The following is a 15,564-nucleotide window of genomic DNA, read 5'->3' as shown; positions in this document are numbered from 1 at the left end:
CAGTGTGGGGGAACCCGGTTCCAATCCCAATCCTCACATACACACCCAAGCGCTCGCTCACTCAAACCCCCACAAGACATTTAAAAAGTTACAACAATATAATATGAACAAAGGGATTACATTAAGTTAAAAAGGTGGGATCATTCACTCACAGTCACACACATTCACACTGCATACAAGAGAAATTGCGCAGATGTTAAAAAGATGTTAAAGCTAGGCGAGTAGATCCTTACTTAGAAACGTAAGTACATGGAACGAGGCACAATATGTCGGTCAAGGCCGGCGAGATATAAGGGAGATAGAATAACCTCTTTCTCTGGTAGTCTAATATAAGAGGAGCAACAGTCCAGGTGGCTAAAATAAAGTTCCTGAGATGGTAATGGTAATGGCCGGTGATGGTCGTAATAGTGGTCATAGTCCGGGAACGAAGATATAAAACTAGGAGTCCAACAGGCCAGGTCCATAAAAATGAACTGGGGGAGCCAGCTAACTTAGGTAATAAAGGTGGAATACCGCAAATACCTCCAAGTGACCACAGTCCACAGCGTCATAGTAAAGAGGCTTAGGTGGAATAAACAGGCACTCTCCCCGTTGGTAGTCCAGGGGTCGCAATAGGAGGTAATAAAGCTGTCAATGCTGGTAGTCCACAAGCCGTGAAAGATGGTAATACTGGCAGCAGTTGGAGCCAAGATAACCAATCCAAAAGTCCTAGAAATATGCTTGAGGGCAGTCAATGGTTAAAGCCCAAGATGATAAGGGACCAATATTGATAGAGGGGACAGTGTTGGTGGAAGTGTTGATGAAGAAGGCAGTGTTGGTAGAGGGAATAGTGTTGGGGGGGGGGCTATAATGATGGAAAGAGCCACGATGGAAAAAGCCACATTGATGTAGGGGGCAGCGTTGATAGCAAAAGCAGCGTTGGTGGAAGGAGCAGCGTTGTTTAAGGAGGCAGCATCATTGGAAGAACTGAGCCAAATATGAGGGGGGTGGAAATCCAGAGAAGGCTACTGCCACGGTAGGCTCAGCCAGCCGCCCGATTCGCCTGCTCTGGGTAGGAGTCCTGTTTGATCTCCTCCTTTCTAAAGGCTGGCAAGGCTGGCAGTAACAGCTGGAAGGGGAGGATTGAAAAACCCCGCAGACGCTCAAACCGCCACAAAATGTTTTCAAACGCCTCCGTTTTCCTTACGGGGCCGCCATTCTCACCGCTAAAGACGCCGGGACGTGCTGGAGTTTTTGATGTCCAAGGCTGGTCAAGGACGCCGGTTCTCTTCAGGTTTCGGTCCACACAGACCCCCTGAATGTCGCTCATCCCGGAGGCCTCAGAAAGAGCGGAACAAAGCCAGTTCCTGGAATTCCACAGCGCTTTTTCGCCAGCTCGTATTGGAGCGAAAAAGCTTAGTCGCCATTCTGTTCTCTCGCACATGCGCAGAGCTCCCCTGATGCATACTAACTGTACTTCTGCACATAAATCCCCTAGCTTTTCCTCTGTGGAGGCTCCTATAAAGTCTTTCCAATTAAAGTACTGGCTAAAATTAATCTTTAGAGAAGAATCTCAAATTCACTTATGGTTTAGTCCTAGCTAAAAAACTTTCTTCTGCTACAAGAAATGTATGGCCTCAGATTTGAATTATTATGACTTCTAACATAATTCCTGATGATGCTGTGATTTGAGAGCTACTTTAGAAATAAAGCTGCAATTTCCCAACATGGTTTTTCATATAATAGGACTCCTCACAATTCTAACACTTAGCCACTTTGGTAATCCTTTAACTACTCTATTATACTAATTAAAAGACTACTTCAGCTATTTTACTAATATTTTCTCCATCTTGCATAAGAAAGCATTCTCTTGGGCTAAACTTAGTGTTCTGTCATCCACGGTTCTACACTGTGTGCACAATAATTAGGAAAATTGTATTTTGGAGGATTAATTTTATTATTGAACAACTACAGCACTCTCGGTGAATCCAAACTGTTAATAAACCTCAAACCTGAATATTTAAGAAGGTAAAAGTGAAGTTTTGGTTTTGAGAATGGGCTTTGATCTTACCTGATATGCCCATTCTCTGGGAGGTGGAGATAGCATCCAAGAATGGATTAACTCTGTCTGTCATCTAATTGGACTGCGTCTGCAAACTGTGACGACATGCCTCCTCTGCTTGTTCATCCCAGTTTTTTGACGAAGATGTCATGGCAGACTGACCTGTGGTGATGAAGAAGTGTGTCCTCTTGGACCCAGGACTGGACACTGATCAGGGTGGGGCTGGATGCTATCTCCATTTCCCAGAAAATGGGCGTTCAGGTAAGACCAACACCCATTCTCCATAGTGGTGGAAATAGCAATATATATACTTTATTTACGGTCACAGACCAAAACACGAGTATTACAAAAGAGACATAAGAGAATTGATCATAGCATCATAGCAATCAGTCACCAAAAGCTTAACTAAGGGAAGTTACAGTGTTCTCTTCTAAAGGTTACAGCTCTTAAGAAAAATTTGGAAACCTGAGAAGTGATGTATGGGGAGCCATCTGCAAGGCAATATACAAATAAATTACAGCCATTAAGTCTAGAAGGGATGATTTCAAGAAGAGACAGTAACTTAGATCTATCTGTGTTATACAAGGAGCAAAATAGAAGGACGTGCTCCACGCTGGGCAACAGGGTGACCCTATCTTCCTTGGAGCATTGGATTAGGGCTTGTATAGCTAAAACCTATGAGTTACAGGCCTTGCCAGCTCCAAAACACATTACCACCCATTCCACGAGAAGTACAGCTATTACTCATGGGATAGTGGAGGTCTGTTGAGCCACCACCTGGTCTTCTCCATCCCCTTTATCAATTCCTATAAATTGGACAGCTTCACCTTGGCTGAGTCAGCTTTTGGCAGGCGGGTCCTACAGAGTGTACACAGAGAGCAGGGGACTTCGGACCGGACAGCAGCCCATCCGTAGGACAGCCATGCTTATCATATATATATATATATATATGTTGGCCAGGTGAGTATCGGAACTGGCAGTCTTGTTGGTTAGACAAGACCTCTGTATGTTCCGCTCTGACAGAGTGGTGTTGTGACTGGACCCATACTTCATACAGAAGATAAACACCTGGTTCCACAGGGTCCAGGAGCTGGTGCTGCCAAATTTTTGTCCTGAACAGGTCCATCGTCTAGAACAAAAGTGGCATATTCTGGACATGCAGAGGGTTCTCTGTATATATGCAAAAGTATGGGTCCAGTCACAACACCACTCTGTCAGAGTGGAACATACAGAGGTCTTGTCTAACCAACAAGGCTGCCAGTTCCGATACTCACCTGGTCAATCTGATGGCCACTAGGAAAGCCACCTTAAAGATAAGGTAGCGAAGGCAGGTAGTATTCAAAGGCCCCCCGGTGAGGGAGTTCAATACTTTGGATAAGTCCCAAGTGGGGTATCGATGCACAACCGGGGGTTCAGGTTATTGCTCCCCTTAAGAATCGTCAGACCAAGGAAAGTTGGGCTAGTGAATCCAAGGACCCACACGCCAAAATTGAAAGGGCTGATACCTGCCTCCTGAGGTTACTGGGGGATAACCTTCTATTCAGTCCTTCCTGGAGGAAATCCAGGACTCGAGGTATGGAAATCTCTGTAAGGATGAGACCCTTCTTAAGAGCACCAACTGCAAAATACCCTCCAGGTAGCATCGTATATTCGGTTGGGTGAAGACCGTCTAGAAGCCTGGATCATCTTGATGACCCTGGAAAGAAGATTGTCCCCACTCAGGACCCTCCGCTCAAGCGCCAGGTGGTCAACTGGAGCCACTGAAGGTCTGGATGTACTAGAAACCCCTGGTTAAAGGAGATCCTAGTCGGAGGGATCCTTCAGGGTCAAGTCACCAATACGTTCACCAGGTCTGCGAACCATGGTGTTCTTGGCCAGTGGGGCACCAGGAGTAAGAGCTCCGCTTCCTCCTCCAGCATCTTCCTGATGACCCTCAGAATGAGTGGAAGAGGAGGCATACAGTAGTCTTGGAAGTAACAGACTGCAAAGCACATCTGCTCCCTTTGCCCCTGGTGTCGAATATCTGGCGTAGTATCTGGGCAGCTGGCTGTTATCTGAGGTGGCAAATACATCGACTGCTGGAAGGCTGAACCATTCGCTCAATTCCTGGAACAGGTTTGGGTGCAGGCACCATTCCATGTGGTCAACTGAAGCTTGACTGAACCAGTCCGTCTGCCCATTTGCCACCCCCGAAATATACTCTACCCTTATAGGCGGAAGGTGTCTCTCTGCCCAGAGGCCCAGCTGTTCAATCTCTTGCATGAGGGACCTGGAATGGGTACCCCTGGCGGTTGATGTGGGCCTTTGCAGCCGTGTTGTCTGTCAGGACCAGAATGTGCTTGTTCGCCACCCTGTCCTTGAATGGTATAAGAGCCAGGTGGATTGCCTGGAGTTCAAGCCAATTTATGTTGTGGCTCAGGTCCACCTGAGACCACTGTCCCTGGGCCATCAGTAATTGCAGGTGTGCCCCCCAGCTGAAGAGGCTGGTGTCTGTTATTAATATCAGGCAGTCCAGTTCTCTGAACTGGCAACCCCTGGTGCTGGCCCGGGATGTCCACCACCTCAGGGATCGGATTACCTCTGGTGAGACCTGTACCATGTCCGACAAGCAGCTCTTGCCAGTCCTTTGATATGCTAGGAGGAACCATTGAAAACACCTGCTGTGCAGCCCAGCCTACAGGATGATGGAAAAGCAGGACACCATCTTCCCCAGGAGTTGGGAGAGCTGGAGCAGTGTAACTGCACCTTCTCTCCTTACAGGATATGGCAGTCCTGGGAGATGTGGACCATGCACTCCGTGGTGTCTATGACTGCCCCCAGATAGAGCAGTTGGTTCATCAGGATCAGGTGACTCTTGGCCAGGTTTATGGAGAAACCCTGGTTCCGGAGAACCCAAAGCATGAGTTGCAGGTCTTTCTTCGCCTGAGTTTCCGATCTGGATTAAATTAGAATATCGTGAAGTTGCCCCGCCAATGCTGTTAGCAGCTTGGTGAACACTCTGGCAGCAGACGACAGCCCTAAGGGTAATGCCCTGTATTGGTAGTGTTTTCCCACATGGTAGAAATGGAGAAACTGTCTGTGGGCAGGAAGGGTGGGCACATGTAGATATGCCTCTGTGAGGTCCACGGATGCGAGGAAGTCGCCCATTCTGATGCTCTCCAAAATGGTCTGGAGCAAGTGCATCTTGAACCGTCAGTAGGCAATGTGATGGTTCAGAGTTCTAGAATTGCCCTCCAACCCCCTGAAGCCTTTGGAACGATGAACAGGAAGGAGTAAAAACTGTGACCCTGCTGCTCCTCTGGAACCGTCTGGATTGCCTGAATATCCAGTAGGTGTTATATTGCCGATTCCATGAGCAGCAGCTTCGCCCAGTCCTGTGATACTGAACACCTGATGAAAAACCTCAGGAGGGGGATGGAGAGGAGCTCTAGGGAGAGGTTGAATTTTATTGTCTCCCTGACCCAGGTGTCCGTGGCGACCTCCTCCCATTGGTTGGCAAAGGTCAGGCGACCCCCAATGGGAAAGTTTGTTAGGCAGTCACTTCTGACACTGAAAGTAGCGACCTCCCCCACTCTTGGAGGACTTCTTTGAGGGGAAACGCTGTCCACTACTACCTGTCCTGTTCTGCTGTTGTCCCTGTCTGGGCTGGAATTGCCTCTGTGGCCCAGGAAGGCTAAATCTACTGTCTGACCCTCGAAAGGGTAAGTGGCGATGAGGTGGGTGCATCTCTGCTCTCCGGGAAAGGGACGGCATGATGGTTTTCAGGTGCTGCATCAGCCGCGACCCCAGGAAAGGAGTGGGGGGGTGGCTATTGTTATTTGAGAGTCTCTAGCTCCTCGTAGGATCCCTGCTCCGGAGCTTGTCGGGTGTGAGTCCTTGCTGGTGAAGTTGGACCTCAAGGGTCAAGTGGGCTTGCTGATAACGTACCTGCCTCCCAACAGCGTTGCAACAGCCCTCCCCTCACTCCTCGAGTCAGTAGCCGAGCTGGCAATTGAGTTCCCCAGGCTTATGGTGCTGGGGGACTTCAATTTGCCTTCGCTCGGCGAGCACTCTGATGGAGCGCAGGAGTTCATGGCTTCCATGGGCTTGGCCCAAGTAATCCGGAGCCTGGCCCACTCGGCGGGTCACACGCTCAACCTCGTATTCCTCTCGGAGCAGTGGAGTTGTGATCTTGGTTTACGGGGTAGTAAGATCTTACCCCTGTCATGGTCGGACCACTACCTATTGAGGTTTGACTTTCGGAGGCCAAACCCCCACTGTAGGGAGGAGGAACCGATTAGGTGGTTCCACCTCAGGCACCTTATGGACCCTTTGGGCTTTCAGACGGTGCTTGGCGTTGTTCCTGATACCCTCGCCCACAGTCCGGCGGAGACCCTGGTTGCTGCTTGGAACTCAGCAGCGCCAGAGGCTCTCAACCGGATTGCGCCTTTACGGCCGATCCGAGGCAGTGGATGCAGGAGGGCTCCTTGGTTTACTGAGGAACTCCGGGAGATGAAGCGCCAAAAGAGATGCCTAGAGCACTGCTGGAGATTCAGTAAATCCGAGTCAGACCAAGCACTATTAAAATCCTGCATCAGAGTTTACCTTCGGGCAATTAGGACGTCAAAAAGAACTCATATTGCCACTCTGATAGCTTCCACTGAGTCGCGTCCAACCGCCTTGTTTAGGATAACCCGTTCCCTCCTGAATAGGAGGGATACAAGTGATCCTTTGCGAGGTAGAGCTGAGGAATACGTCCAATTCCTCACGGATAAAGTTGCTCGGCTTCGGGCGGACCTGGACTCCAATTGCGCAGAGCCAGCCGAGGCACCAGGGGAGAATCTGGAGCGACATCTCTGGATTGATTTTCAACTCGTTACCCCTGAGGAAGTGGACAAGGCCATGGGAGCTGTGAGTGCCTCCACATGTGTGCTGGACCCGTGCCCCTCCTGGCTGGTTGCGAACAGCAGGGAGGTGACACGGGGCTGGATCCAGGCGGTAGTTATCGCCTCGCTTTGGGTGGGGTTCTTTCCCCCCGCTTACAGGCGGCGGTGGTGAGACCCCTCCTGAAGAAGCCATCTTTGGATCCAGCCATCTTAAATAACTATCGTCCAGTCTCCAACCTCCCCTTTGTGGGGAAGGTTGTTGAGAAAGTGGTGGCCTCTCAGCTCCGGCGGTCCTTGGATGAAACCGATTATCTAGCTCCCTTTCAGTCGGGATTCAGGCCTGGCTACAGCACGGAAACTGCTTTGGTCGCACTGACTGATGATCTCTGGAGAGCCAGGGACGGGGGTCATGCCTCCGTCCTAGTGCTCCTTGACCTCTCAGCGGCCTTCGATACCATCTACCATGGTATCCTTCTGCGACGACTGCGGGAGGTGGGGGTGGGAGGCACCGTTCTTCAGTGATTCTCCTCTTACGTCTCGGACAGGTCGGTGTTGGTTGGAGGGCAGAGATCGACCCCTAGGCCCCTGAAGTATGGGGTGCCGCAGGGTTCGGTCCTGTCCCCCCCCCCCCGTTTAACATCTACATGAAGCCGCTGGGTGAGATCATTCGACGGCACGGGATAAAATATCATCAGTATGCGGACGATACACAGTTGTATCTGTCCGCCCCGTGCCAACTCAGTGAAGCGGTCGATGTGATGTGTCAGTGCCTCGAGGCTGTTAGGGTCTGGATGGGGGTTAACAAGCTTGCACTCAATCCGGATAAGACCGAGTGGCTGGTGTGTTTCCCTCCCACTAATTGGCCAAGTTTTCCATCTCTCAGGCTGGGGGGTCGAACAGTACGCCCCTCAGACAGGGTTCGCAATTTGGGAGTCCTCCTGGATCCACAGCTGACCTTTGAACACCATTTGTCAGCTGTGACCAGGCGGGCATTGCCTAGGTTCGCCTGGTGCACCAATTGCGTCCCTACCTGAACCGGGAGGCCCCCGCAACAGTCACTCGTGCCCTTGTGACCTCAAGACTGGACTACTGCAATGTGCTCTACATGGGGCAGCCCTTGAAGAGCATTCGGAGACTTCAGCTTGTCCAGAATGCAGCTGCGCGAGCGATCGTGGGTGCACCTCGGTACACCCACGTTACACCTATCCTCCGCGAGCTGCACTGGCTGCCTATTGGTCTTTGGATACGCTTCAAGGTGCTAGTTGTCACTTATAAAGCCCTTCATGGTATTGGACCTGGGTACTTGAGAGATCGCCTGCTGCCAATTACCTCCAACAGACTGATTAGATCCCACAGATTAGGCCTCCTCCGAATTCCATCCACTGGCCAATGCCGATTGGCTACCACCCGGAGGAGGGCCTTCTCTGTGGCTGCTCCAGCCCTCTGGAACGAGCTCCCCATGGAGATTCGGATCCTCACCACCCTCCAGGCTTTCTGCAAAGCTTTAAAAACCTGGCTGTTCCGACAGGCCTGGGGCTGATGAGTTCCTGTCCCCACTCGAATGGTGTGGCTGTTGATTGTTTTTAAAATTGTGGTGTTGTATTGTCCGTTGTCTTTCTTTTTTTTCCTGTTTGTAAACCCCCCCCCCCTGACTTGGGTTGTGAGCCGCCCTGAGTCCCTCTGGGAATAGGGCGGCATAGAAATACAATAAAATCAAAAATCGAAAATCAAAATCGAAATCGAAATGATCTTGCGCTTGTCCCTGGACTCAACCACTGAGAGTTCCCCTGTGAAGGAGGCAGAGGCCAGTCTCCACTTGTGTCTGACATCCGCTTGCCACTGGTGGAGCCATAGAAGACATCTGGTGCTACAGACAAGGCAATGGACTTGGATGCAAAGAGCGCTACATCCAGCATGGCCTCCGCTGAGAATTCTATTGCAGCCTTCAATTTGACAGTCCAAGTGACAGCCTTGTAGCTTTTACTAAGGTTTGCTTATTTCACTTGTCCTCCATCCGGAGGGTTTCCCCTGGAGAACCAGCCATGACTGGTGATGTTGACAACACAGCCATGAGGACATCCACTATGGGGACCTCTAGGGCCTTAGATAGATCTGGGCCCATGTTATAGAAACATCTGTCCTGATTGTTGGGATAGGTTCCTCACCCAGGGGAGGTCCACTGTCTGTGCACTACAGGAAGAGCCTGGGGGACAGAACCACCGCTCTCTCCACTGCTGGTTCTGAGAATAGAGAATCTGCCAGGTCTCCTGATCCAGGTGCTGCCTCCTGAGCTGTTTTACTGGCCCCCATATTGTCTGCCTTCTTTGCCTTTAACAGCAAGGATCTAAATAAGGATGGTTGGAAAAGACCCACAAAGGCAGGTTGATTGGTAATTAGGCCCTCATCATCTGACTGCTCCAGGTCCGTGTGCTTCTTCCCCCGACAAAGAAGCCTGACTGGGGGAGGCAGGAGGGTAGTGCTCTAGGGGAGGCATAAACCCCTCAGGCTCTTGCAGCTCCATGCAGGCGCAGGGCCTAGGTTGGTCTGACTCCACTAAAGCTGCTCTCTGTTGTAATCCTGCAGTTATCCTGTCTGATGGCTTCTGAAATAATGGCTCTCATGTTAGGAGGCAGTGGAGTCTCTGCTTGTTCCTGAGAGTGGAGGTCAGCAGCAGTGAGTGAAGGTTGCTGCTGCAGATGAAAATCTTTGTCTCACTGGCTGCTCCCTGGCAGTTATCGGAGATCCGTGCTCTGGCGGGGAGCTGAAGAAACTACCACAAGAAACTTGCCACGCTGATTGGAGGCAGAAGGCGAAGGCTGTTCCTCTGCAGTGTCTGGTGACCATGCAGCTGGCTATGGGCTAGCACAGGGGTGAGTCAGTGCCAGTGGCTGTAAAGGGAAAGAGTGGGGGCTGACCTGCCCCGTAGGCCCCTGATCTTTGGCTCTCCTCTGGGCCTTCGCAATTTTGTAATCCAGGGCCCTCTGACAGTGACTCTTATCCTGCTCTGTGGCTTTAGAGGTCTTCTTGGTAGGTTCCCTTGTGTGGGGCTCAGAGGCTTTTCTCTTCCTTGCAGGCTTCGACCCCAAGGGTCCCACAGCCTCTTCTTTGCATTGGGAGATTTCCTGGGTTTCAACCTCAAGGGCCAAATCACCCTGAGTGGCGGCCACCATTTTGAGTGTGCCATGTGGCGAACTCACCCGACACGAGCCTCGCCACTTTGCACTCCGTTAAGCGGTATGCCCAGGATGTGGGCAGTGGCTCTGCATCCTCCTCCTTGAGTGAGACTAAGGGCTCCAATTTGGGGGGGGGGGGCTCCACACTGCACGAGTCCTCCCACCTGCTGCTCATCTCATTCAAATTTGGTGCACAATATGGCCACACCCCGAGCCCCAGGGTCAGTGCCAGGGAGACAAGCTCGTGAGTGCTGCCCTGATCAATTGTGTGGACTACCTGAGCCGATTTGAGATCCAATGCCTTTGTAGTCCTGGGTCAGCATTCTGGAGCTCTGCTTGTGGGCGCTGCCCTATCCAGCTATCGCCAGGCAGCTGAATTGCCACCACATGGCCGTCAGCAGTGTCAGGCTGAAAGCCCTTTGTGCTGGAATGAAAGGCTGCTTTACCTTGTTCTAACAGGAGCCAGCCTATTAAATTGAATCTTTTCTATTCTTCTTTTCACTGTTATTCGATGGAGAAGTGTCCAGGAATGGAGGAGAATATTAAAACATGTCGGTCCTAGCTAGACCGAGTCTAAAAGCTGGGAGGAGCAAGCAGAGGAGGCATGCCGTCACAGTTTGCAGACTCAGTCCAATTAGATGACAGACGGAGGTAACCCATTCCTGGATGCTATCTCCAACAGTATGGAGAATATCCATGTGTGCACAATATCTGGGCAACTAGTATGCAGAATTATTATGAAAAATGAAAATTTACCCATCTCACTCATTTATAACAGCTCAAAATTTTTGACATTTCAAAAAAAAAATTGGTTACCAATATAACCACCCTTCTTTTCAATAACAGCCATAAGCCTTCCATTCATGGACTGTCAGTTTCTTGAGCTGTTGATGATCAAATTTTGTGCAGCAGTAATCACAGTGTCTCAGACACTGTTGAGAGAGGTGTGCTGTTTTCCTTCACCATAAATTTCCCATTAAAGAAGGGCCCACAATTTCTCAATAGGATTTAGGTCAGGTGAAGAAGAGGGGCATATCGTTATTCTTTCATCTTTAAGGCCTTTAGTGGCTAGCCATGCAGTGGAGTACTTCGATGTATATGAGCGACTGAGCAGTGTCCTGCATAAAAATCATGGCCTTCTTGAAAGATGCAGACTTTTTCCTATACCACTGCCTGAAGAAAGTGTCTTCTAAAAACTGCCAAATTGGGTTTGGGACTTGATTTTGAGTTCAACTTCAACCCGAAAAGGTCCAAATAGCTTATCTTTCATAATACCAGTCCATACCAGTACTCTATCTCCACTTTGCTGGCGTCTTGAGTCAACATGGAGCTCTGTTACTGACCCAGCCACGGGCCTATCCATTTGGTCTGTCAAGAGTCACTCTCATCTCATCAGTCCATAAAACCTTTAAAAAATCTGTGTTCAGATATTTCTTGGTTGAGTCTTGCCATTTCAACTTATGTGTCTTGTTCAGTGGTGGTTGGATTTCAGCCTTCCTTACCTTGGCCATGTTTCTGAACATTGAACACCTTGTATTCTGTGCATTCTAGGTAGGTTGCAATTCTGGAATATGACAGCACTGGGTGATAGTGCTGGTAGCTTCACATTTGATACTTCTCAAATCTTTGGAGGTTAATATGCATCGTTTTTTCTCAACACATTTATTTTGCGACCCTGTTGACTTTTTGCAACAAAATGTTGGATGGGCCTCTGATCATGCCCCAATATCTTAGCAATTTCAAGAGTGCTACATTCCTCTGGAAGACTTTTTAGAATTTTTGGCTTTTCAGAGTCAGTTAAATCTCTTTTTTGGCACATTTTGCCTGAGGAAAAGAAGCTACCTAATAACTATGCACTCCTTGATCTTCTTAGGCCACACCCTCCTTCATTACACAAATACACACCACTTGATCTGCTTATATCCACCGAACATTCAATGCATAAAAATGATATGGTCAAAATATTCATTTGCCTAATAATTGTGCACACAGTTGAGAGGGGAGGTTTCTAAATAGTAACAAGCCAACAGTTATCTCATGCATCACAGCCCTCTGGTGTTCTGAATGAATAATACCCAATTTGGGTATTGTAACCCAAATTGGTTTGCCTTGAAGAGTTGACTATGCTCCGCTGCACTTTTGCAAGTAGTATGCTCAAAATAATAGGCAGTGCAGATATATAGCTTTAATACTTGCACTGATTAATTGAAGTCTAAATAGTCCAAGTTCAATAATGAAGCATCTTTTTCATTCAAGCTGTTTCTACATTGTGTATTTTCTTCTGAAGCAGCTGTGTTAACAGCACATTTTCTAAACAATATTCTCGTTTGTTTCAACATTGCTAACATACTGAAGTGCAACGTACACACATGACTCATCTGAATAATAAAAATATTAAGCAGAGATATTACAAGGCTGTAGCCAAAATGAAAATAACATGAATATGCAAAAAAATCCCTGGGGAGAAACAACATTAGAACATAAACAATGCAAAAGGCAGAATTGCTTGCAGATTGCCATTTCATCCAAGCTGAATAGGTTTAATAATTTTTCTCAGTATTAAAAGGGATTTTAATTAAAGGAATGACATGATCAGTAATTCCATTCCCACTTAAGGAAAAAAAGGGTTTTGTATATTTGCTACTATTTCATAAACTGGCTGTGACTATCTCTCAGATTTGGAAAGAAATTTGCATCACTTGAAATCTTTTCTAGACAAATAGCAGATTCTTCATCTTCCCCATCAATCTCTGATTTAAAAGACTGAACTGAATCCTGCAAATATACAAGACTCCCACAGATCTGGGACTGAAGGAGATATAAATGGTAGCACCACCATTTTGTCTTAAATATTGACTGCCTTGCTAGTTTCTATAAAAGATAAATATAAGTTTCTGAATATCATGGGACCAGCTTTTATGTGTATGTTTGGAAACCCTTCTCAAACAATTAATATATAACTAAGTGTAGACTGTTGCTTTCCCTTATTATTTCTTTTTCTCCCCTTTTCCACATAATCATCTATTTTTGTTTAAAAGGTGAACATTTGGATATATATTTTAGCAAGAAAATGAAGTTCTTTGCTAAAATCTCTTCGAGGTAAACAGATATTTCCATTCCTGCTATGTTTACAATTTTAAGACTTTTTTTTCTTAGAGTGGTGCTGATGACTCCTCTTTGACAAGAAGACTTAGAAGTATCCTGCTGAATAGATTAAGACAAGGTAGGATTCTCATAACTGGAGGACAGGAACAAGTACCTTAGGAAACCTCTGGCTTGCTAAAATAGTCAGTCATTACTCTTTTCAAAGTCCATCTCTCATTGAAATTACTTCCAAATAATGATTACTAGTTTACAATGGAATTACTTCAGCATCACATCTCAGACATGTTGCCTGAGGCCTTTATATTAAGATCACTGAAAAGTTAAGTGGTTCTTGGCCCTTTTTTGTGTTTTAAAAAATCTTCTCCAATCAAATAGTTTAGCCCTTTGTCCTGATCCCAATAGCAACAGAGAGAAGAAGAAGTGGTTGATGGACAAGTAGAAAGAAAAGAGATGGTCTTGAAATAGCCACTGGTACATTATCAGAAAAGGAATGTGATTCTCAGAAGAAGAAAAAACATTCTTTAACTCTTATTCATACTAATTATTACATTGGAACTTACGCAGCCAGTAAAGCACGTAGAAGATCATCTGCTAATGGTAGCCTGAAGGATTTGCAAACAGTCCTGCACTTGTCACTGGCCAGCAGTCCGCATCTGCGCAAACAAAAGTAATAACTTTCTATTTATTTTAAAATTGGAATTAAAAACAATCATGATGGATGATTTAAAAGAATGTTTAGAATTGTGCTAGAAAGGAATGTTAAAAAGATGGAAAATGAAAAGGAAAACTGGTTCAAATGTGCCAGCTATTTCTTTTGGTCCTGTCTTTAAAGAAGATTTTGAGCCCTAGAGAAAATAGATGTTTCTGAACATTTGCACTCTTTTCACCAAGCAGTCACTTGGCTCCCCCACCAGCAACCTCCTGCCAAAGCTTCTCCCATCGTGCCATCCACAATTCAGGCATTAATGAACAATACTTCATCACTTTTGTGATGTATTTGTTGGGGGGGGGGTACCTTCAGTTCATAGCTGAGCAGTCATCTTCCTCATCCTTCCCCCTTGCTAAAGAATTTTGCCTGTAAGACAAGGTTCTTCAACCCCCGGTCATGGACCAGCCCCAGTCGGCAGCATGACAGAAACTGGTCCAGGCAAACAAATGAAGCCCCATTCACGGGACGTAGGCAGCAGGTGAAATCATGCCCTCTCTGGTCCACAAAAAGTCCTCTCTCCACAGAACTGGTCCTGTGTGCTTAAAAGGTTGGGGGCTGCTGCTCTAAGACATTAACACCCATGTAACTGCACCAACAAATTTATATTTATCTTCTCTTTCAAATCTATAGTTTTATATTGATTGAACTATGTTGGTATATTATTTGTTAACAGTATTAAGATCCAGACCCTATTCCCCTCCAGAAGAGCAGAAGAGCAGAGAACAAGGACTTAGTTGTGCTTCCAAAACATTTGCTTAATTCTTAACTTGAACAATACTCTGTGACTTTTGTCTTGCATAAAATGGTATAGTTGTATATCGATGAAGAGACATTAAGGCTGAAAGAACTGATGCTGATTTCCTCGGAAAATATATTGTATGGGACTTAAAAAAGACTTGATGGATAACTCTGAACTTTTATATAAATTGCTCATGATTTATTTTCTAGGGTGAGGAGGGCGGAGATCGTGGTGTTCCTGGATCGTGGTTTAGGTTGAATGGAGTTGGGAAGTGTGGTGTAGATGGGAGGGTAGTGAAGGTTGAATTAGAGCTTATTTTGAGCCAGAAAGTAAGTTGATTTTTGTATAAACTGTTACTTGAATATAATGTTTGGAAGGATATACCCAGGGAGTTTGCAGGAAGGCGGAGCAAATATGAGAGGAGTACGGATGAAAATAAAATATATATATGCACACGGGTAGAGGCAGGACGAGAAGAGTTGGAAAAGGAAACCGAGAGAAGAATTTGAGATGTGTTTAAATTGTTTTATAGAGAAGGAGGTATAAAAGGGACAAATTAAAGGTTTGGAAATAGACAGATATTTAGATAAAGAGATAAGGCCCCTAGCTAGAGTAGAATTCTATTTGATTAACTTATTTGGTTTCAATATAGTTTGAAATCCTGCAAGCAATTAATTAATTGAGATCAGGAATGATGTACATTGTTTAAGTTCTAATAATGATGGGAAGCTGAGCTCAATGTAGAGAGTTTATTGATTTTTCCTTTTTTTTAATTCCTTTCTTTTTTCCTTTTTCTTTTATCTTTTAATTTTTAACCTATTTGGTTCTAATATACTCTAGACTGTGTTTGATAAAAAGCTATGCTGGTATGGGATCTGGGAAGTCGGAAGGGGGGTAGGGAGGGGGGTTTACAGGGGGGAGGGGGGGAGGGG

At 46.7% G+C, this 15,564-nt stretch overlaps 1 protein-coding gene across 1 annotated transcript in view; it reads right to left on the bottom strand.

Moving 5' to 3' along the window:
* Positions 1-15,564, bottom strand: part of EFHC2 (EF-hand domain containing 2) — a 91,764-nt gene that overhangs the window by 14,895 nt on the left and 61,305 nt on the right. The window contains exon 13 of the mRNA XM_032219215.1: positions 13,745-13,837. Within this exon, the coding sequence (XP_032075106.1) occupies positions 13,745-13,837 (93 nt within the window). The remainder of the gene's footprint in view (positions 1-13,744; positions 13,838-15,564) is intronic.

Source organism: Thamnophis elegans, chromosome 6 (assembly GCF_009769535.1).
Source record: "Thamnophis elegans isolate rThaEle1 chromosome 6, rThaEle1.pri, whole genome shotgun sequence".
Taxonomy (NCBI): Eukaryota; Metazoa; Chordata; class Lepidosauria; order Squamata; family Colubridae; genus Thamnophis; species Thamnophis elegans.
This window is presented reverse-complemented; position numbering and strand designations above follow the sequence as displayed.